The following is a 24,271-nucleotide window of genomic DNA, read 5'->3' on the forward strand; positions in this document are numbered from 1 at the left end:
ATAAAAAGCACAATCTAGCATTTTAAAGCAAAACACATGACCATATTTTTTTCTGGGTATGTGTGGTTTGTTTTTAGTTTTTTCCATCAACAGCTGAATTCAAGAAAATGTTATTGAAATGTTCAAAGGCCAGGATACTGATCGGGTTAACATGTAGACATTTTTTTCTTAAACCGTTAATTCATTTATTCTTTTCAGTCAAGTCCCTCATTCACTTAGAGCTCAAACCACTGACCCTGGAGCTGTGAGACACCAACACTCTGACTGTAATCCATTTTCAAATATGTTTGTACTTCTTTAAAGAACAAAAAAAAGCAAAAATAAACATTTTCATGATTATATTATATTATATTATATTATATTATATTATATTATATTATATTATATTATATTATATTACAAGTTTGTTGTAGTAGTAGTGGACAGAAAAAAAATTCAGTAGAAGGCTGAATTAAAATTTAAATAAATGTACATAACTATGCAGTTACATAACACTAAAACACTGAAGTTTTTTTTATTTTATAGAAAAGCACAGGCCCATCTCCATTATTATTATTACTAATTCCTATTAATGGTTTAAAGTTGGACGTTGGTTCTCCACCAGTCTACCACTGACCTAGGTTTGGTCTGAAAGAAGTCCAAACCCTGGTGCTTGTGTACTTTTCTACCCACATATAGATTACTGCATCTCTTTTTGCTATTCTATTTTTGCTTGCACACCAAGTGCTCAGGTCAGTTAACATAAACCTACTCCTGACTTTCACCAGTAACCTACCTGTATTATCCTGATAGACAAACGGACAGACAGACAGACAGACAGACAGACAGACAGACAGACAGACAGACAGACAGACAGACAGACAGACAGACAGACAGACAGATAGATAGATAGATAGATAGATAGATAGATAGATAGATAGATAGATAGATAGATAGATAGATTTCCTAATTTCCAAATTTCCTCAATTTTAACTACTAAATCCAAACCTGTTTCAGTATGGCAATGCCCCTGTGCACAAAGCAAGCCCCATGAAGATATAGTTTAAATTGTTTGGAGGCCTGATATAGAGCTTTGACCTTTGAACCCAACTGAACACCTTCGGGATGAATTGGAACCCTGACTGCAGGCCCCAGACAACATCAGTACTTGACCTTAATAACACTGACTTCACTGGCTGAATGAGCACACATCTCCACATCCACACTCCAAAATCTAGTGGAACATCTTTCCATGTTGGTCATGATGTGTTGATCATATATCCTTTTTTTAAACTTTAGTCATCTTAACTTCATGATTTTATTACAAATTAAAAAACAAAATAAAATGAATATATTGAGAATTGTTTATATCAGTGACTATGTGAATTTTTGGAAACATCTAATCTAAGCTTTTTTGAGACACATGCATGTTCATTTTGTTACCATGCAACAAACTAGTTTAAAGGCAAAACCACAGAAGAATTGGACCGTAAATCAATAGAAGGAAGTTCTGTGGACAGATGAACTTATGTACGACAGAGAACAGAAAAGAAGATGTTATCAGACTGCTTCACACCCACATGGAGGTGGAAGCTAAATAGCATGCAATTTTTTCTGGACTGCAGCTAAGTGGAAGGAATTTCACCATACATCAAGACAATGACCCAAATCATGAATTCAAGGACATGTCCAAATAATTCTGTAAGAGTTATTTAGAAAGCAAACAGTCGGCAGGAGTGTTATCTTTTATTAAATGGCCTGCCCAGTCACCGCACCTGAATCCAACTGAACTGCTCTTTGATGAACTGGATCACAAGGTCAGAGAGAAAGAAGACTTTTTACAAGCAGCATGGCAAAGTATTTCAGCTGAATATTTCTGTAAACTAAGTGTCCGGATGCCAAGAGGCTGTGAAGCTGTTATTCATAATGAGAGGATTGTTCAAACAAAAAAATATTAAATGTATTTTAAATATAAAATATATATATATTTGATGTGCAAAAAAGTGTAAATGTATAAAAGCATTCAAATTAAAACACTGTAAGACATTTCAGGTTGGCTAGATCTGCTGCCTTCCAAAAGTAAGTAAATTCAACATTGTTTTTAATGGAGTTCACTTACTGTTTATCTCAGCTTTTTTGGATATTGTAAAGAAGCCGAACATGTCCGATGGATGCTATTTGTATTCTGATTATATTATTATTATTATTATTATTATTATTATTATTATTATTATATCTAATATAATATTATATTATAGGTATAATATATTCTAGGTAATAGAACATGTATATCAAATATACAAATAAAAATGCAATACAAATTATATCCATTGCAATATAACTTATTTATATTTATATTTATATTTATTTAATGTGGAATTATAAAGAATATACTTTCAGTATTTAGTTAATTATATTGAATGAGTTTTAGAGCCCAGAAAAGCATAAAGGCCTGTTAACAATGACAAAAAAAGGTGTGGGAAATGTAATGGTGCTGAAAAATTATTGATATATGACGTTCATGAAATAAACCCCTAAACCCATAAAATATATTTTATAAATATAAATTTTATTTAAAAAACTAAAATATATTTATAATTAAAATTAAAATAAAGATATAAAATAAATGTACACAAATATATAGATCGATTTCAAATATGCATATTATTGTCGATTGTCAGATATATATATATTTTATTGTCAATACATATTCTATTATTAAAGCTCGATTATGTTTTTAAATGCAATTTGCAGAATTTAGGCCCATTTGTGAACAGGAAGGAAAAGCTGTGACGCCTAACACATGATTACTATTGGCTTCTTAATGAATTCCTTTTATTTTCTAAAAGTTCATTGTGTATATCAGAGTGAGTCTGAGTCTGCATCTGTCCTGAAGTAGTTCCTCAGTATTATCAAGCTCAGGCTCTAAGCTCCAGAGATCTGACCTTACAAAGAATCATAACGACAAGAGATTGGCATGTAAAATTGACACGTGGTTTGTAGACATTTTTCTTGTTTCACATGATAAAGCATTGCTTCATTTAATCTGCTTTCCTACTTTTCACTTTCTCAACTAAGGATATTTCTCTCATCTCATTTTGCCCAATATGATGTTTCCTGTTGAATAATCTACATAACATTAACATGTTTTCCCCCACACAAAGTCACATTTTGGGATCAAATATCAATAATATATTTATCCTGTGAGAGTTTAGGATAAGAATTCAGCCTGAACCTGAGCGCACCTGCCCCTGGCTTCTGATTAAACGCCACTCTGTGCGTGCGCAAAGCGAAAGTCCGCTTCTCGGAAACAGTTCCTGGGATCATGGAGTTTCTCGTATTTTGCATGTTTATCGCATTTGATGTGAAGGAAAGGTTGCAGTGCGTATGACTGTGTGTGTGTGTGTGTGTTTGCGTGTGTGTGTGTGTGTGGTTTCCCGTGGAAGACGCATGGGCGGAGTGCGCACCCGTAAAGGGGAGGACCTTTTTACGCACGGCTCGTATAAAAGCGCACTCTCACTTATTCACTCAAACAAGGTGCGCTCACACATCTAGAGACAAACATACACTCATACACACATTTGCACAAACACACAATCTGTCTCGCTCTCTCTCTCTTAGTCTTTCTTTCTCTCACACACTCACAGACACACACGCACTCACTCACACACACCGGCTGCTGGGTCATGGCGCAGAACGGGATTACAGAGAACGGAGAGGCGCAGAATGTGACTTTACCCCAACCTCAGAAGATCTCAGAAATCAAACACACCAAGGTAAAGTGATTACAACTTTTTATACTGTATTTTATTGTACTGTAAATATTGTATCTGTATATACTTACACCCCAGATTACACACTAATGAGAACAACTCATACTATATTCATGTTCAGCTGTTAAATAACTAGGAAGCATAATATGCATTTATATAATCATTATAACATCGTTATAACCTACCAAACACATGTAATAAAGCGATCTCTTTCCACATGGCAGCTTTTCATCAATAACGAGTGGCACTGCTCTGTGAAAGGAAAAACCTTTCCTACATTCAACCCTGCGACAGGTGCCAAACTGTGTGACATACAAGAGGCAGATAAAGTAAGTTGTTCGATTTTATTGCAACTATCATTAAAAAGTTCAGTGCATAAAGGTGCTCTAACAACTCCATGACTACTCCATAACACTAACTACGGTATTATAGTCCTAAACTCATGCACGTCAACCTTAAACACCAAGATTTAGATACATTTTTTAAATCCTAAAATAAACAATGATTCTTCACCTTCACATGTCAAGTGTCTAAAAGAACATTTTCAGTCTTCTTTGATTTGTGTAACTTTAAGGTTCATTTATACACTCCAGACATACATAACAGAACTGCCAATTCAACACTGTTGAATTAAACCGTGTAGGTGTTTAAGCAGTAATACTGGATACAGAGACTATGATTTAACGCCTTCCTTTGAAATTGTACTTCAACACTGCAGGTGCTATGAAAACGATACACAAACTACACTCTAAATGAAATGATTTTTGAGCTTGTAAATAGTGTCAATTCAGCATGTTTTCAGTGTTGATTCACCGGTTCACAATTTGAAGGTGTTAATGCAGGATTGCTGTTTCAAGATGCAGTGTTTGAACCAGTGTGTCATTGCAGATGCTCTTTAGTGCTATTTGACGCTATAGTGTTTGTTCAATGTTATTTACCTATACAACACTATAATTATATATAAGCATGAAACAACATTTTAAAATGTGTGTTTTACAACTCAAAAGTGTAAAACATTTAACAATAGTGTTAAATCTGCAATGTTCATTGAAGTACGAATGTTTTTTTAATTCAGAGTAGAAGTTACATCAATAGTGTTAATGCTAATAAACACTTATCATTTGTGTCTATATATATATTACAATATTTACAACCTAGTGTTATTTCAGCAATGCTTATTTAAGGTTTCAATATATATTAATGTATCTTTAATAATAGCTTGACCATGTAAGAGTAACTTACACAATGGATTGTGATTAACTTTTTAGTTTTTTTACAGATGTAGTGTTAATTTAAAATAATTTAACATCTAGGAATCTTAATTCAGCACTATTTCATTCACAACACATTTTAACCTGTCACTGTAAAAGTTGCCTTGATGCTGTAGATGTACTGCAGTGTATAAACTATTTATTTATTTAGCAGCTGATGGTATTTACTCATCACTGTTAATTTAAGACTGTAAGATTTAACCCATTGATGTGATTGCTAGATTCATTTTATACATGTTCCTTCCTTGATCACCCTGGATGCTGTTTTACAATGAAAAACCTGTAGTGATAATTCAACATTATTTAAAAGTAAATAAGTGTGTAAAATCAGCACTGCTCAAACAAGATTCAGTGTTACAAATCCTAGCTGTATGAATGACTTGTTTGTCATTGAGTCAGTGTTGCTGATGCAAAGTAGCCTTTCTTTACAAAACACCGGATATAATTATGAGTCATTTGCTGTTAAGCATTGAACTGTTGGTTACTTTAAAACGAACCTTTATCTGGGAGATCACAGGAATTATATGTGTTGTGTGTGAATATTTGATCTGTTAACTGGTTGCATATGTCGGATTTATTGCATGGCTCGGCCAGAGAAAAGCTGCAGCTATTAAACATTGTTTACTTAATCATCAGTCGGTGTAACGGTGAAGATTAATTGACTGTAGACCAGTTGATGGAAGGTTTGCGAAGAAATGTCATGCTCCCATGTAAAAGTATTTATTGGTATTTTTAACATTAAAATATACAGTTGTTTATTTTGATACATGGTGTGGCTGGTCTGTCTGTCTGTCTGTCTGTCTGTCTGTCTGTCTGTCTATCTATCTATCTATCTATCTATCTATCTATCTATCTATCTATCTATCTATCTATCTATCTATCTATCTATCTATCTGTCTGTCCATTCTGGTTAGACAAAATTAATGAAACACAAGTCCTTATTTTTCAAGTGGCAAAAAACAAGAAATGAAGTTGTAATATGACAGGTCTGTGTCCCCCAGGCTGATGTGGACAAAGCCGTGGAGGCAGCGAGAGCAGCGTTAAAGCAAGGCTCAGCATGGAGGAGGATGGATGCGTCGAGCCGGGGCCGCTTGCTGAATGGTCTGGCTGACCTGCTGGAGAGAGAGCGCAGTCTGCTCGCCGTGAGTGCAAACAGTAGTTCGCTTCCCCCCGGTGCTGCTTAACACGCCTGTCTGAGCGCGTCTATCACACACTGCCACAGGTGTCAAAAGCTCATTGAGAAAAAAGAGGCTTGGTTTTGAAAGAAAAGGAGCTACGAACAAAAAAATGCCATGTAGAAAAAAAAGGACAGTGTTTATATTTCACAGTGTTAGTTTAACTTAAATTCACTTCAAATGTTCAAACTAACACTGTTATTGCTAATTGAACACTGAAGATTGGTTATATATTTAGAAGTGTTCATAGAGATTTGGAAGTTTTTTTAACATTGTAGGTCAATCATTTATTACTTTCATATTTCTTTTTTCCTTGATAGAATTTTAGAATAATCTCATCTTCAGTAAGCGCTCTATCCCTGGACACTGGGTGCGAGGCAGGCAAACACCCACAGTAGTCCATTATAGAGCACAATACAAACTTTCACGCATACATTCACACTTAGGAACAACTTATCAAAGCCGGTTTATGTACCAGTGTGTATTGTTGGAGAGGAAAAAATGGGGAATGTGAGGAACGTGCAAAACTTCAGACAGAGAGTAACCCATGCGAAGGATTTAGTTATGAAGAAAATCTGAAGTGGTAAAATCATGTGTATAGATTATGGTGTAATTATTTATTAGCTATTCCCTAAAAAGTTCCCCAATCAAATTCAACTTGCCATTTGTCATGTTATAAATTAAAATTTTATATTTGTACTCTATTTGTTTCTGTAAAGCTGCTTTGGGACAACATCCACTGTTAAAAGTGCTATACAAATAGAATTTATTGAATTTAATAGAATTTCATGTTGTAGGTTTTATGAGATTAAAAGGGATGGTATGAGAAAAGAAATTAAAGACAAGTCTGTTATTTTAGTATTTTAGTAGTAAGAAAAGGGAAAACAATAAATAAGTAGTAATAAGTAGTTTTACTTAGTTTTACTTGCTCATGTTCTCAAGTACATTTTCAAGTATCTGTTCCTTTAATCAGAGTATTTTTATTTTGGAAAACTTTTATTTCGCTACATTTTAATATGAAAAAGCGTATTTTTTTACAACAGAGAAAATGTGAATACATCAATTGCGTAATGTTTCCAATGAGAGTTTGTGTAGAGTATGGGTTCTCTCACTGTGCATCTGTAACAATGAAACTATGAATTGGGTCATTTATTTGACTATTGTTCTCATTGATCAGTATTTTTAATTTGAATGTTTAAGTGCATTCAAAAGCAAGTACTTCTGTACTTTTACTGAAATGGATTGTAAAAGAAGTACTTTTACTGGAGCAATAAACAACAGGGAATTTGTACTTTTACTCGAGTACAGGAATGGTGTACTTTATCCAACACTGATTGTCACTAGTTCAGAACTGTGCAAATATTTATTTTATAAAATAGAAGAATCATGCTGGAGCACTTGTAAGATACCAAATTTATACATCACATTTTGTGACCTATACCACGTTCTACCTGATTCTGATACTGGTAGCAGTCCAAAAATATCAGGAGAAATGTTACTCTTTTTCTAGAGAGCATTTTAACTCCAGTTCACAATATACAACTAGGTTCTATGTGCTAGATTTATTGGGTAGTTGCATTAGCCTAATAGCTGCAGTGCAACTCTAAAGTATTAAACTTAGCATACCAAAACATATCCTGGCTGATCGAGTACATCTGGCAATAAGAAGAAATTGTGAACATGTCATTTTTGGCTGAACTGTTTCTTTAAGTTCTGTCATAAACGATTCATATTTTTTCTGTATATTGCAAAGTTTTTATTATTATTATTGTCATCATTATTACTATTATTATCCAAGTTCTTAATGATTAGTCAAACTTTTGTGTAATTACAGAAAGCAGCCAACTTTGAATTTACAATGGCACTGGCAGAAAAAAACATAATGACATCATGAGCAATTTCGCGTTCTCCCCTAGTGCACATTTCGCTGTGCACGTCCAGTTCCTAATCTCTCAGTATACAATATTAATATATTTATAATATTGATTTAATTTGTACTGCCAAGTTGAATTAAATTAAAGCGTGGACTTTGAGATGATGTCTTACAGCTGGGAGAGATGCGATTATTTCCAGAGTGCATGCAAATGCCAAACATGCCTTAATTCTGTATTGCCATAGAGCTAATTAAAAAAATAATCCATCTGAAAAAAAGGAGGGGAAATCTAGGTTTTGTTCTGCTTATTGATACATCATTAGTCACTTGTACAGCGAGGACCAGGTTTTAACACAATTCTATTACATAAATTTTAGGTGCAGAAATAATGAAATATTTACTATATTCTACATCATAGTAACAACATTGGTGGATTTGCTTATACTAATCTCTTAGGTATAGCTCTTAATAAAAAAAAAAACATACTTAGAAATATCATAAATAATACTTGTAATATAAAATAAATTGTAATATAGAGTCTGTGTCCACTGTAGCCTCAGATTCCTGATACTGGATGTTTACTGTACAGTTTAAATCCTGATGTGGCTGCTGTAGCTTAGGTATAATTAGGATTGACATACTGCACATTCTGAGATGCTTTCCTGCTCAACACAACTGCTCCACACTCTGTGAAAATCCCAGGAGACCGGTTTCTGAAATATTTACCCCAGGCACCAAAACCATGGTTCAGTCTCTGGTTTTTTTTTTTGCTTTTTCAATTCTGAAGCTTGATATGAACTGTAAAGTGTTTGGCCTGCCTCTGCATGATTTAATGCATTGTAGTTAACTGATCCGATAACCACATAGGGTATAGGTGTTTCTACTAAAGTGGCGAGGAAGTGTATATGAAAGCCATTAATATCGAGAAAACACACAGAAACCAACTCTGTAACACATAATCCTGTCCACCATCAACGATTTCCTTTGCCAGAAAAATAGCTCTCACGAGAAAAGTTTATGACAGTTAGGCCGATGGCAGTCATTGTTCGGCATCTCCCGGGATTCAATTTATTATAAAATTTATAATTTTCATTTCTTAGACCCTGAGAACACTAAATACTTGGCATTTCGGTCGCATATAAAAAAAAAAACGATTGTTTACGAGCAACCACTTAGCACATTACATTACACTTACATGCATATGTCTGTTTTAGTGCCTGGATGAGGCAAATAGAGATTTTGACTTTATAAAAATATTATTTCCATTTATTCAATATGTTCATAAAAATGAGATGACCAGATTATACAGGGGTGATAGAGATCAACTGAGCCAACAGTAATTTAACAGTAAAACCAACCAGTTTTGCTGAGCAAATTAATTTTTACAAATACGTGATGGTCTGGGATAATCATCATTTTGGGTGAATTATGGCAAAAAAAAAACCCATTTGTGATCTGAATGATCTGAAGTATTTGTTAATAATGGCAAAAGAAGAATTTCTTTAATTTGTTTAATTAAATCATATTTGAATCTGGTTCTGCTGTCAGAACCCCCCCATTGCTGTATGTACCTCAGTCAGAATTAGAAATAAAAGATATTAAAATGACATACATATACATTTGATTTTGGTTTAGATGCATGCAACCACATTTCCAGTTAGGTAAGTCAGGTGCTGCTTTGAATGATATAGAAGGAATAATCTTAAGTCAAGCAGCCATTTTGTACTTACTGTTTTTTAAATCCTCCATTTACAGACCATGGAGACTATGGACACTGGAAAACCCTTTCTTCAGTCATTCTTTGTTGATCTGGAAGGAAGCATCAGAACACTGCGATACTACGCCGGCTGGGCTGATAAGATCCATGGCAAGACCATGCCAGTGGGTGAGTGTTTCAAGACAAATCTCACATGAACTCTTTTGAAAAGCCTGAACATATCATCTGTCGATATATCACGGTGAAACTGCAGTAACCCGTTTAACATTTCGGAGTTTGCTGCAGTGAAACGAGCCAAACGTGGTGTATGGATCCTCTTTAGCTCTGGGTGGTATCTCGACTCCCTTCTCTAATTCTTCCTCTCCTCCAGTGTTCTTGTCACTCCAGGAGCTCCAACAGACAAAACAAATCTGCTCGCCTTTCCTCTTGATTAGATTTCAATAAAGCGCTCAGAGACGAAAGGGCTCGGAGCACAAAGCAAAAGGAAAAGGCTCTGATCCTAATCAGTGAGGTACGACCGCAGATGATTCTCAGAGCAAGTGGGGGTCAGAGATGCATCCTCCAGACAGGGAGCGTCTCTGTTAATTCTGAGGGTTGTGCCAGTGACAGGGAAAAACAGTCACCCTGGGGGTTTGGATCGATTTATCAACAGACACAAAGAAACCCTATACCTACTGTGTACAACAACTATCAAACAATTACAACAATTCTGGCGTGGTCTACTTTTAAGAAACAAAACTTTGGGTTTACTTTTCAAAATCCTTACAGCACTCCACTCATCTGCTATGGAGCTGTAACCTTTGATAAAGCAGACATGGGAGATTTGCAGGAAAACGAGCGCTGTGGCTGATGCCAGGCTGAGATGAGCATTGTGGGAAGGGAGTCGCAAAGACTGTAATCCCGCCGACACTTTGCAGTGTAGAGAAACACGAGAAGGTCAGGTCTTGGAGAGGGCGTCTTTGGCAGATTAACAGGCGTGGCTCCTTCATACTCGCGCGGGGGTGAAATGTCATGTACGTGTGATTGAGTGTGTGTGTGTGTGTGTGTGTGTGTGTGTGTGTGTGTGTGTGTGTCAGAAGAAGAACAGTGGTGTGGGTGTACAGTACGACATTAGGAGTAGGAGGAAGCCGTTTGGGTGGTTAAGTCACTTGACACTTATCTTCAGTTTGTTATTTGCTACTTTACAGTTAAGAAATGGGGAAGTTTTCTGACCTTTGGTACTGTCATTAACGCTCAGTGCACGGCTTATCCTTAATTTTGCTTGCTCATATTGTTTCTTTGGAACTTTACAGAAATAGTCTTCGCTCTGTATTTTTGTTACTATAATCAAATATCAAGCTTATTTGGCTGCGTATTGTTGTGGTTTACAATCATTATCTGATGTACTGTATTTAAGTAGGGAAATACATAACTAACCAAGTTATTATTTAATTCAAATCGGTATATCAGCTTGACTATTACAGATACTGTACAGCATTACTATAGCACTGATACTGAAAATTATACAAAGTTCACATTTTATAAGAATGTACATACAAGAAATAGTGAGACGCACGTAATCATTTATTACTTTATATTCCATTTTTTTCTTTCTTTCATTTATAATAAGTCCATGATTTGAATCTATCTATCTATAGGAATTCACTTCCTTTTCACTCAGTTACACTAAAGGCAGTTATGTTTGACCAAATCCTTGCAATAGCAATTAATTTTTTAATATAAATATTTCTATATCAATGTTTATATAGCCAAATTGAATAAGTACTGCTAAATTATTTAACTAGCGTTCCAGATATAGATATAGTTGGCTACAACTGTAATGAACGTTCAATTCATTTTATGACCCAATACGAAGAGGGCAGATTAGACACAATCAGCAGTATCATATATAAAAAAAAAGAAAAACAATTTAAAAGTGATGACACATCTTCTGTTAGACTTCTTCACTTTGACAATGTGTAAAAGAGGAAGTGCTAAGTAATTTAGGGTCTTCTCCAAACCAGCAGACAAGTGAAGATGTGATAAAATGTCACCTCAGGCAGGATATCTGACTCTGGAAAGAAAGAGAGGGAAGAAAAGGGAAAGTTAGGCGTCAAACAATGTTGTACATTGGAACCTGAGCTTGATCTTCACACACACACACACACACACACACACACACACACACACACACACACACACACACACACACACAATATGTCAGGATGTATATACCCACTGTATATGTTAATAATCTGAACTGTGGTTGTCTGGATACGATTGTTTAAGGCTGTATAAAAGGAATGTGTACTGTTCTGCTAATCTTACTCTTTTCTGTTCCTCACCAGATGATAATTTCTTGTGCTTTACCAAACACGAGCCAGTCGGCGTGTGTGGAGCAATCATTCCAGTAAGTACGTGCGTTTTTCACTTGTACACAGCAATGACAAGCACGATTGTATCTGTATGTGATGGACGGAAACTAGAAGTGATGCGTAGGAGGTGCTTTGATTAGGCAAATCCAAAGGCCTTAAGGACGACATAATGCAACGTCATCCTCGGAGAATAATGATATTTTATCCAGATGCCCTTTAGATTTTTATTTATGTAATGCACTTTGGTGTAATGACAAATCCTTGTGCATCAGGAAACAACACAATCATGTCCCAGCGAAAATATTAACAATGGACAAACATCTTGCTGACTTATTATGTAATTAATTTTTGTTTTCCAGCCCTAAAACCTAACCACAAAATATATTAAACATGCGAAGGCACAGGGTTTGGGCAGATCAAAGTCATTACAGCGTTCACTTTTCTGTAATCTTGTATCAATAAAGTGGTTTGATTTTGATCATAACAAAGGTCTCAAATAAGGTATAATGGTGCAAGGACTCAAATCTGAATTATACAGAGCTTCGGGTTAATCTACAGTCATGGAGAAAACCCATGTATGGAGGCGGAATAACAAACGTCCAAACTTCGAGATCAGGATCAAAATCATGCACCCCCTCAGAGCTGTAGAGCAGCAGCTCTGCCTGTTGCACCACTGTGCCGCCTTGTTTAACCTACATTGTGTTAATAGTGGTGTCATTGTCATTTTATTTTAAATATTGCATTCCTGAATTATAAAAGCATACAAATATCTAGTTCTATTTCAAGACTAGACAAAAGAAGCTATTTTGAGTATTTCAGAGAACCTTAATCCTGTTTGTGTGTGTGTGTGTGTGTGTGTGTGTGTGTGTGTGTGTGTGTGTGTGTGTGTGTGTGTGTGTGTGTGTGTGTCTGTGTGTGTGTGTGTGTGTGTGTGTGTGTGTCTGTGTATGAGTCTGGGCGTTTCCTAGACTGATTTGTAATTCAATCTCAGCAGGCGTTGGCTATAGGAGACAATGACACTGTACGCACACATTATCAAAAATAGTTCATAATGTATGAATACGGATATTATATATTACGTACACACACATCTGTGGCACTCAGAAAGCCATTTTTGCTTTTCGTTATGTAACCACGTCGCATCTTTTACACTTAAAATGCGTTCGTTTCATAGCAATCACGTGCCATTCACTGTGGCTATGAAACAAAATGCCACCCATTCACTAGTAACTCAATCTTAATCTTAAATTTGACAAAACCACATCCACATTTCTCATAGCAGGATATGGAATGCTTTTGGGTTTGTTTGTGCTGGGTTGTTTTTTTTTTTTTTTTTTGTGAAGAAATCTGTGCGTCAATGACAACATCCATCATTGCGTACAATAATAATTAGCAAATGCGGTTTGTATAATGAGATCTTTTTTCCGCCGAGTGACTCAGATCCTGATCTACTGTACTGTATATATCATGTTACTGACTTTGATGGTGAAAAAGGGGGAGAAAAATATCCTCATCTTACTTAAATTTGAAGCATTGGAAAAGAAGGATGGTATCTTCTTCCAAAAAAACAGGGAAATTAGCATTAGACACGAGAGATTGGATCATAAATCTGTAAGGGTGATTACTGAGAGCTCGACTGGCACACAATGTGTGTGACTCACCATGTAAAATAAAAACAGGAAGTTCTCTCTCAAGCACAATTCAGCCACTTTCATTGACTCCAGTTGAAGAGTGAAAGAGGTTCGAACAAGACATTCACAGCAGTACAGTATATATAGGACTCAGTGGGATCGAGCTAGACCTTATGCCCACTGCTATCCTCACCCCCCGTGTGAACAATCTGCCTGGCATGTTTTCATGATTTCTAGAATTACCTGCGTTCTCAACGATGTCTTTTTTCCAGTGACAGACGTTTAGAGAGCTAATCTGCATTGAGACATCAAACATGTCACGCTATGGCTATCAGTTACACATTGTCTGTGGCTTTCCACAGGATTAGGGGTAAATGATCTACTACAATCTTCACCTAGTTGGATGTTTCATGCACAAAAAACGAATTGAAACAAACTGATGACATGCAAAAGACTAACTTTTTTTTGTTTGTTTGTTTTACCGTTTCATCATTATAGTGGAATTTTCCTCTACTAATGTTCACGTGGAAGATTGCCCCAGCCTTGTGTTGTGGAAACACAGTGGTCATCAAGCCGGCTGAGGAGACTCCGCTGACAGCCCTCCATGTCGGCGCACTTATCAAGGAGGTCAGATTTAAATTACTTGGAATCATTATATCAATATACAGTATATATATATATATATATATATATATATATATATATATATATATATATATATATATATATATATATATATGTGTGTAAATATAAGAATTTCTTAGCCAATAAATAACAAGAAAATATATATTTTAACTTTATTTTGTTTAAAACTCTGTTACTAACTTATCTAACATTTTCATTATTGCTTAGTTACATAAACCATGAATTACAGCATTAAAACAAATGTTTTATGGTTGAATTTTAAATAAATAATGAACAGCTGCTTCAACTAATATTTATCAGATAAAAATAATCTCAATCGATCCAAATAAGGGTTCAATATAAAGTTAATGGGATTTTGCATTTCAAGAGTACCCCTAGGTATACAAGTTTATGTACATAAAGTACACTAGACCCTTAAAAATTAATATTCAGGTGAATTTTGGTTAGAGAGTGTGTAAAATGGAATTATGCATTAATTCATCTCCAACTATACTATGCGTTTTCTTTTACAATAATTGTCAGTTCAAGTCTAAATGCCTATCTGTTGTTGACTAAAACCCCTAGCACTCGCCAACCTCTTAAATTTCTGTTTAATCCTGTAGCCGAGCATTCATTTCACGTCGTGAATTTGAATCGCATGAATGAGAGTGCTTTAGAAGGCTTCAAAGGGAGATGTTTCTTTGTGTGGATAATTTTTCGAGCTGGCAGGCCGTGACTTGTCATGTGTGTCATTTGTTTTCATCTCTTTTACCATCACTTGTAGCCCATTCATCAGTTTGTTCTTGGCCTTCGAAAAAGAAATGCCCCAGCTTTAAGTGATTAAGTTTTTTTGCATTTCTAATGACTTTTAGCTAAACCCTTGAAGTGGATGCTTTTTGTTCACAGGCCGGCTTTCCTCCTGGAGTGGTGAACATTGTGCCCGGTTTCGGCCCAATAGCCGGGGCAGCCATTGCCAGTCACATGGGCATCGACAAAGTGGCATTCACCGGGTCCACAGAGGTATAAGGTCTTAATTTATTAAAGAGAAAGCAATGGAAATTGTATTTTAAAATCATCTTATTCTAGCTGATAAGAGTTCATTGAAGGAATTTTGTTTCCTAAAGTGGTTCTGCTCTGATTCTTTTGAAACCGTGTTGTAAAAGTTTTTGTCCATATCACTTATAGGAGTTCCCCTAAACTATAAAGCATGTTGGGATTTAGGATCCTCAAAGAAAGATTCTAGGGTTGTTCCTAGATGATCAGTGTTATAATTGCTTTTTTAATATTTTTTTATTGATGTGGTGACTATATGATATATAGGTCTATAAATCAAAGCCATTTTATAATAAATTTAAAAGGGAATAAGTTTTTTCCATATATTTTTCATGTGTTTCTATTCTATTTCTAATATTATTCTTTTGCAGAAACATTACACATTTAAGACATACAGGGCCTGAATTTGAAATGCAAGCTTTTGACTTTATTTCAGTCTTGCCTCCAGGCTTTTTTTTTTTTTTTTTTTTGCACATCTACAAAATCAAACAAGCATGTCCTGACGTCCACAATAAAGTTGACTGTAAGCGCTCTTGATTGTCTGCCCTCTTTGTGCCCAGGTGGGTCAGCTGATCAAAGAGGCAGCGGCGAAGAGCAACCTGAAAAGAGTGACGCTGGAACTGGGAGGAAAGAACCCGTGTATTGTGTTTGCTGACTCAGACTGTGAGTGATGTGGTTTTTTATGGCCTTGTAGTCACACAAAAGCGATGAGCAGATCCAACAAAAATTTGAAGGGTCCGGCTATAAGAGGCACATTAAGGGCTTGATGCAAACAAAAACAAACTTCAGTAGCTAGAGCGAAAAATGAATGACAAGTCGATGAAGAACTGGAAAATCAAATCAATGACACATTCAGACTTCCATAGGGTTAACAGCATAAAGCCTCAGTTTACTATTCAGTTACTCATCTGAAAGCATATTCAGTAAATATAATATGAGTTATATAGTAGAGTGACAAAAAATCTAACAGACTATAATTAGAAGCAGTAGGACAGGATGTAAGCATTGTGAAGCCCCCAGTAGTTACGTTCCCTCATGTATTTAATTCTCTGAACTTGTTTTTAATATGAAGCTTAATTCTTTCGGCTTCTCCCATTAGGGGTCGCCACAGCGGATCATCCGTATTCATGATCCGCATGTTCGATTTGGCACATGTTTTACGCTGGATGCCCTTCCTAACGCAACCCTCCCTATTTATCCGGGCTTGGGACCGCCACTAAGAGTGCACTGGCTTGTGCAACCCTAATGGCTGGGGTTGGTTCCCGGGCCACAGCGGTGAGAGCGCCGCAGCCTAACCACTAGACCACCAGGGAACCTAATATAAAGCTTTATATATAATAAAAAAATAACAAAAGCTGTTACTTTGCCATTATTCACATACAGTAATCTGCCACACCACAGGAGAAACTACGAGAGGTCCAGTTTTTAAAAAACAAAAAAACGAATTCACTGCCATTGTGTCATTTCCAAAAAAAACTGAATGAATGAATTAAAGAACGTTCATCAGTGAAAATCTGATACGAGTTTAAAATATATTATTATTTTTAAAAAGGGTTTGGCCTGATTAAAAAATAAGAATGAGGATCTTAATGATATTCATTCATGGTGCTTCAAAGAAAAAAAAAATACATTCGTTTAATTTGACATTTACAGAATTTTACCTTAAAGCCTACATTGCATATTGGTCTATGTGTAGTATTCAACAAAATATGTGTAAAATCTGTCAATTGCACATGGTGTGGATGTGAATGCAGAATTTTTTAAGCAAAACCAAGCCAGATAATTTTCAAGGCACAAGCAAGGACAAGCTTTTCAACTAAAGCAAAACGAATTTAATTTAAGTCAATCTATGTATTTGTATTTCAATCAGTTTTATTTTTATATCACTTTTAATAATGGACATTGTCCCAAAGCGGGTTTACAGAAATAAATAGGTTATAAAGTCGCGTATTAGTGTAGTGCCTATAAGTTTGTTTTGTATAAGTTAAATCCCTAATAAGCGAACCAGTGGCAACTGTGGCAAGAAAAAACTCTATGAGATGGCATGAGGAAGAAACATTAAGAGGAACCAGACTCAAAAGGGAACCCATGCTCATCTGGGTGGCACCAAATGTCCACTCATTATAGTTCCATCATTGTTAAGGTGTGCTGTTCGGTGATGGGTGCCTAAATCCAGGACTGTTAATGCAAACTGTGGTCCTAAGCCACGTCTACACCAGAATATTGACATACTGTATAGTGCTTGAAATCATCTCAAGTTGAAACCAGGAGTAAGACTTCACAATGAACTGGACAGACATTTATGAAAACAATCCCTCTTTTTTTAATCAAATTTATCTCAGGCATGTGAAATTCACTTTTCTCCTTTGAGGAAGAGCTGCTATTTAGCATTTTTTATGCTGGTCAGGAGTTTTAAAAGAGGCGAAGTAGATAAAGATGTTTTAATATTTCATCACATGAATGGTACACTGATTAGTTCTTATGACATTATATTTAATATGTATAGTGATCAAAGGGGGCACTAAAAAGTTTTTCGGCTAGTTCTGCCTCAAGATCGAGCTTGGGAAAATATTAGTATTGCTTAGGGGTTGATATTTCTGAAATTATTCCATACTCTGTAAACATACTGCACAAAGCTCTTCCCTATTCTTATGCACAAAGTAACAAAAAAAAATACAGATATTCTGTTTCATTAAGATGATTGTATCTATCACTGTTTCTAGATCTTTATTCTCACTGGCGGATATAAAACTAATTTTGGATAAACGAGTAGTGTAGACACCTGCTGAAGACAGCAGGTCTCTGGCACAGTAATATGAATGTGGTGGAAGAAGTGCACGTGTCTTGGCTTTGCTAAAGGTTTTTGAATAGCAGGAGGGAATTTCGAAACACTTGGTTGAACTGATGGCTTACAATAGAAGTTTGACAAAAGTGAGCAATTAAAAAAAAAATTCTAAAAGCAGGAACAATCATTTGCACCACACTGGAGAATGTCCAGGTTATTTAATGGGAGTCTCACTGGGAATAAGGTGCGTTATCATGGGAATTCATGGGATTGTTAAATGGCCTCTATCCCAAATCACCATAGATAACCATGGTTCATGGGTTCCAGTTCAAGCTTCATCTTTGCAAATGGAGTATGTGGTAATGATTGAAGCTGAGCTAACTATATAGATGAGACACCATAGACACCATACACATATGACAAAAAGTTTTGCACATCATTCACCTTCATTTCTTAAAATCTGTAAAGCTGCTTTGAGACAATGTCTATTGTGAAAAGCGCTATAGAAATAAACTTGACTTAACTTAATCTTAAGGCAGTTTGAAAATAACCCTCCCTGTCTGTAGACTTTATATAGTATTAGATAAACCAAAGGTTATCAATCTGAATGGATTTAATCTGAACAGAAGCTGCTCTCTCTTGGTCAAGAATAAAGAAAACTGGAGGTTCTTGAGTGGCATAACAGAGGAGCATTTGGTCTTTTGTCACAAGGTTACAGGGTCACAAACCCAGGCCACAGCCACGGCTGTATAAAGAACAATATTGCCCATGATCTCTAAGTAGGAAGGATGGCATACTGTTTTCTCTTTAATCAAATCGGCACTAGATGTATGCAGAATTGTGCAGACATTGCTTTCTTTCAGCTTGTGATATGCTGCCGCTGTCTTGCGATGCATTAATAGCATTTCATAAAGATGTTGTTGGACAGTTTCAATGCATTTCCCAGGAAGCATGTGTCAGCTTCATTTGTTGGAAGTCGTACGATATAGTAGATCTAGCCCGTGGAGCAAAATGGTGAGGGGACTAAATTGTGGGAAAAGAATTACAGAATTCTTTGCTACATGTGTGAGACAAGAGTTTATTATGTATGCGTCAGGGACAGTGGCAGGATGTCATTAGCAAACTATGACCACAATTTGCACTCTTACACTGCGTCTACTGTTAAAACATAAGCAGCGCTGTTTATGACATTGACAAACATGCCACATGATTTCACACCGTTATAGAGCCAGTAGAACTAGAATCTAGTGTCCGGATACCGCCATTGCAAATTGCCTGTGTTCCCAGGAAGCACAATTGGCTAGGGGAAAACCAACAGTATTGTGTCATACTGTCATGTCATTATTTTAAAATAATGAACCCACTGTTGATGGGTGTTGTTACTGTCTTGTGGGCATTTTGGTTAATTGTCATTTCTAATCCATTTACTGACATTGAGAAGATAGCACAGGATGATACACAGTGGTGAAGCTATGCAGTAAAATAGAATAGAGTGCAGTTTGATTGATACATATGAATGCCTGCCTGTTGTGGAAATATTCCCATTTTTGGGGTTCATTTTTTTATTTGATGAACTTGAGAATTACAAGAAGATCTGTAGGTGTGATAACTAGCATTAACCAGTACAAAAAAAACCCATCTGGAGCTAATAAAGCAGCAAATATAAGTTTAAATATATAATCAAAATATGAGTTTGATTCCCTAATTTATTTATTTTTTATAATGATAAAAGAATTGGGCCTCCAATATTTGTAGAGATTGTAGTTGGGAATAGTAAGCTTTTAGTCTTTTTTTAACCCAGTGCAGGGAAAAGATTGTTAACTGTGGAACCAGGACATGAAAAAATAATCATTAGTTATATGCTAGTTAGGAAGAAAAATTACGATATGTGTTATATATTGAATAGGTGTTTTAATGTCATCTGGGAAAACTCACAATCATTCCGTAAAAACAACACCTGTAAATAACTCTGTGTGTGTGTGTGTGTGTGTGTGTGTGTGTGTGTGTGTGTGTGTGTGTGTGTGTGTGCAGTGCAGTTAGCAGTGCAGGAAGCTCATAAAGGTGCATTCTACAACCAGGGTCAATGCTGCACCGCTGCCTCACGTGTGTTTGTAGAAGAGAGTGTGTATGACGAGTTTGTGAGACTCAGCATTGAAAGTGCTAAGAGAATCGTAGCCGGTGACCCAATGGACCCCCGAACGACGCACGGCCCTCAAGTATGACACCTTATCATATCTCTTCATTTCCTCAGTATCCTATAAATGTACATCAAAATCATTCAATACATACAACTGTATATATATTAATATATTTCCAGAGCCACACCCGAAACACCCACAGACCCATCTATCAGCATGTACCAAATTGTGTTATTTAATGTGCTCAACTGAATGCTTGTGTGTGTAGATTAGCCAGCAGCAATTTGATAATATCATGGAGCTGGTGGAGAGTGGGAAGAGCGAAGGAGCAAAGCTGGAGTGTGGTGGAAATGTCACGAAGGACAAAACTCTGTTCATGCAGCCCACCATCTTCTCAGACGTCAAAGACCACATGCGGCTGGCAAAAGAGGAGGTAAAACGTTTGCGTCTAAACTTCTGATTGCAGCTCGCTCATATAGGTTTGATTTTTAACGTAGTGTTGGATTTGGCTGCCCTCTACTGGTAAGAGTTGGTTGGAATGAAAACCTGCACCCACACTGGCAATTTGTGGAAAAGATTGGACACCCCTGCCATATGGTGTCTGAATTTTGTTTTTGTTACAATTGTGAGGTCCCAAACTGGAAAGGCCCATATTAATCCATATTAATATTAATCGAAACATAACCATAGAACATTTTGTTTCAAATAACCTAACAACCATTCCTTCACCTAACAATAATAATAATTTATATATAACATAGGAATCCATTATTCTGCTAATATAACATAAATAACATTTAACATGAAATAAACTGTATATATGATATATGAATATGCATAACAATTAATATGAAGTGTTCAGATAATTATGCTTTGTCTAATTGGCTATTGAATATCTATAATGTATATATATATATATATATATATATATATATATATATATATATATATATATATATATATATATATATATATATATATATATAATAATGTAATCTTTCCTGACTCCTTTAAATGAATAAAAGGAGCACTGTATCAATAATCCAGCTTTATAATTGTATTAACAATGTATGTTGTTGATGTAGATCTTTGGGCCAGTTCAGTGCATTTTGAAGTTTAAAAGTGAGGAAGAAGTGATCACCAGGGCAAACAGCACCCACTACGGCCTTGCGGCGGCCGTGTTCACCCGGAGCGTAGATCGAGCACTGAGCGTGTCCTCTGCACTGGAGGCTGGAACTGTATGGTAAGACTGCGAATCACATTCACATGTACGTTAGACAGAAATGGAGGGACATGCCGGGTTTTAAATACGTCAGACACCAGCATATCTAGCCATTTTATACTGTTAAGATTTCATGTGTTTATTGCTTACAACAGCCAATACCTTCATCAGCAATGATTTAATCCATAAAGGTTAAAACAGTAAGAATCATGTCTTTGGTTAGCCAAGTTAAGAATTATCCAAAATTTATTAACTATTCATTAGCTACTAGACAGAACAGTATCGTTTTATTAAAAAGTCACTGTATTGACAAAAGAAATATCATAAGATAATGAAACTAATGATGAGGGCTAACCAGCAACTCTATTAGGATCATGGTTGCCAGCTATTTGCTGTCTAAAACACTTCCTTTTTATTATCATAGCCAATTATGCCAATTATCATACCTTTATTCACTTTGAACAGAATCTAAATATTTTTTACATAGGCACAGAAACACACCATATGCACCATATGGCTTTATTCTCACTATAAACTTGTTCTGAATTTATTCCAATTTGGTGTAAAACTACAACCCTGGCACCTTTAAACAGAAAATATTAAGTACAGTATAAGGGAACAGCCTGTTAAAGGTGATAGTTCATAATGTTTTCAGTGCGACACTGCCCTCTTGTGGAACTTGTGGAACTATCGGACTGGAAATTGACAGAAATCACTTACTCGACCGTGAGCTATGTTCTGCTACTTCTATCGGCTGCTTCTGTTAGGGGTCGCCACAGCAAACCATCCGTCTCCATATTTTTCTGCCTATTACATCTGCCTCTTTCAAAACAACCATCCCTTACCACATCTATAAACTTCCTTTTTGGCCTTCCTTTTATCCTCCTGTATGGTAGCTCCATCCTCAGCATTTTTCTACCGATATACACCGTGTCCCTCCTCTGCAAATGTCCAGACCATCTCAATCGGGCTTTTCTCACCTTGTCTCCAAAACATCCTACATGCACAGTCCCTCTAATTAATTCATTTCTAATCCTGTCCATCTTCGTCACTCCCAATGAAAATCGCAGCATCTTCAACTCTCTTTATGCCATACAAAAAACAGAGCTATCTGTTTCAACCTTTTCAATAATCACACCTTCCAGCCAATCAGAATCAAGTATTCTGACAGATCATGGCATTATATTAACATAAGATACTGTATGTTACAAAAGAATGGTGGTGTTGATGTATTAAAATTCTAATTCCTAATCTTCAGGGTCAACTGCTACAATGCTCTCCATGCCCAGTCACCATTTGGTGGCTACAAGATGTCAGGGAACGGTAGAGAGCTGTAAGTACAATCATTCTCTCATTCTCTCATCACTTTAATACCTTGCTCAGTAGCTAATCGTGGGACTTTGTGCACAGTGGCGAGTACGCGTTGGCAGAGTACACCGAGGTCAAAGCCGTCACTATAAAACTCGGAGAGCAGCTGAAGATTTAACACGTCGCCTTTTGGAGCTGACCCTGGTGACCCTCTCATCCACCGACCAGTTATAAAGCGCTTTCAGAAAACCTGGGAATCAAACGATCTACACAATGGACGTTACGTTTTCCATACTGAAATGAATTCTTATATATCTACAAGCTCTTGTATCGTTTTTTTTATCCTCTTTTATCATTCTATATAGATGTTTTGTACAGAAAAACAAATGTTTGTATAATGTTTTTTATTTAATCTGGATCTCTTTGACTTTTTTTGTAAAGCTCCAAAAGATTTGAAGACACAAACTTAATATACAGTATATATATATATATATATATATATATATATATATATATATATATGAATCTAATCTTCAACCTATTTCAAACATAGCCATTTAGCATGCAATAACATGCATGGTGTATGAAGTTTGCTTGATTTTTTTCGATAAAGCTAAAGGGTAAGGAAAGTTTAGAGCTACCGGGTTAACATTTATTTATTTGTTTATTTAGATTCTCACTGTCAAAATTTCTCAATTCTCTACTCATTATCTGATAATGTTACAGTAATCTAACCATATGATGATCATTCTCCAGACTCTGTAAATGGACCAGCATTTAGCAAATAAGGGTCAGATTTTTTTTTTTGCTTGTTTATGAATGTATATGCAGATAAAATGGAGTCCATTTCGAAACGTTAAATATATATACATCACATTTCCTTTGTCTCTTAAAATGAATATTTTCTATTTAAAAGCTATTTACAATGCTAAAGCTTTTAAATAAAATCTTTGGTTTTGAACTATAAAGAGCGTTGTTTTCCTTTCAATAAGACTTTAATCGAAGTTGCTGTTTTTCTGATTATTTTTCCTGTCAATATTGGTCTCAGATATTTTTATTTATTAAGAATACTTTATTGATCCCACAGGGAAATTCGCATATCCCAGCGATATAGGAAGCTGAAGTCAGAGTCCATGGTCAGCCATGTTACAGCCTCCCCCGAGTGCACAGAGTCAAGGGCTGCTCAAGGGCTGTCAAAGTGAACCCCCCCCGACCTTCTGATCTGTAAACCAGGAGCCTTTAACACTGAACTACTACATCCCCCAGGCATACAGTGAAAGTAACTTCTGGGTAAAAGCTATGCAAAAATCATCACTTCATTTTAAAATCTTAATTATTTCCGTCCATTGGCATCATCATCAAGCATTT

General features: G+C 35.9%; 1 protein-coding gene across 1 annotated transcript; it reads left to right on the plus strand.

The window, feature by feature from the left end:
* Positions 1–3,498: 3,498 nt before the first annotated feature.
* On the plus strand, positions 3,499–23,871 carry aldh1a3 (aldehyde dehydrogenase 1 family, member A3). The gene is made up of 13 exons (XM_046858066.1): positions 3,499–3,755; positions 3,977–4,081; positions 6,025–6,165; positions 9,827–9,956; positions 12,116–12,177; positions 14,272–14,400; positions 15,304–15,417; positions 16,011–16,113; positions 20,267–20,451; positions 20,642–20,806; positions 21,459–21,616; positions 22,854–22,928; positions 23,006–23,871. Exons 1-13 carry the CDS (start codon positions 3,666–3,668, stop codon positions 23,079–23,081), a joined length of 1,533 nt encoding a protein of 510 aa, XP_046714022.1. The 5' UTR covers positions 3,499–3,665; the 3' UTR covers positions 23,082–23,871.
* The last annotated feature ends 400 nt before the right edge of the window (positions 23,872–24,271 follow it).

The sequence above is a fragment of the Silurus meridionalis genome, chromosome 9, assembly GCF_014805685.1.
Source record: "Silurus meridionalis isolate SWU-2019-XX chromosome 9, ASM1480568v1, whole genome shotgun sequence".
Lineage (NCBI taxonomy): Eukaryota > Metazoa > Chordata > Actinopteri > Siluriformes > Siluridae > Silurus > Silurus meridionalis.

Coding starts and splice junctions, on each gene's coding strand:
- aldh1a3 (XM_046858066.1), top strand. CDS start 3,666: ATGGCGCAGAACGGGATTACAGAGAACGGAGAGGCGCAGAATGTGACT. Junction 3,756..3,976: donor CAGAAATCAAACACACCAAG/GTAAAGTGATTA, acceptor TCCACATGGCAG/CTTTTCATCAATAACGAGTG. Junction 20,452..20,641: donor GAACGACGCACGGCCCTCAA/GTATGACACCTT, acceptor TTGTGTGTGTAG/ATTAGCCAGCAGCAATTTGA.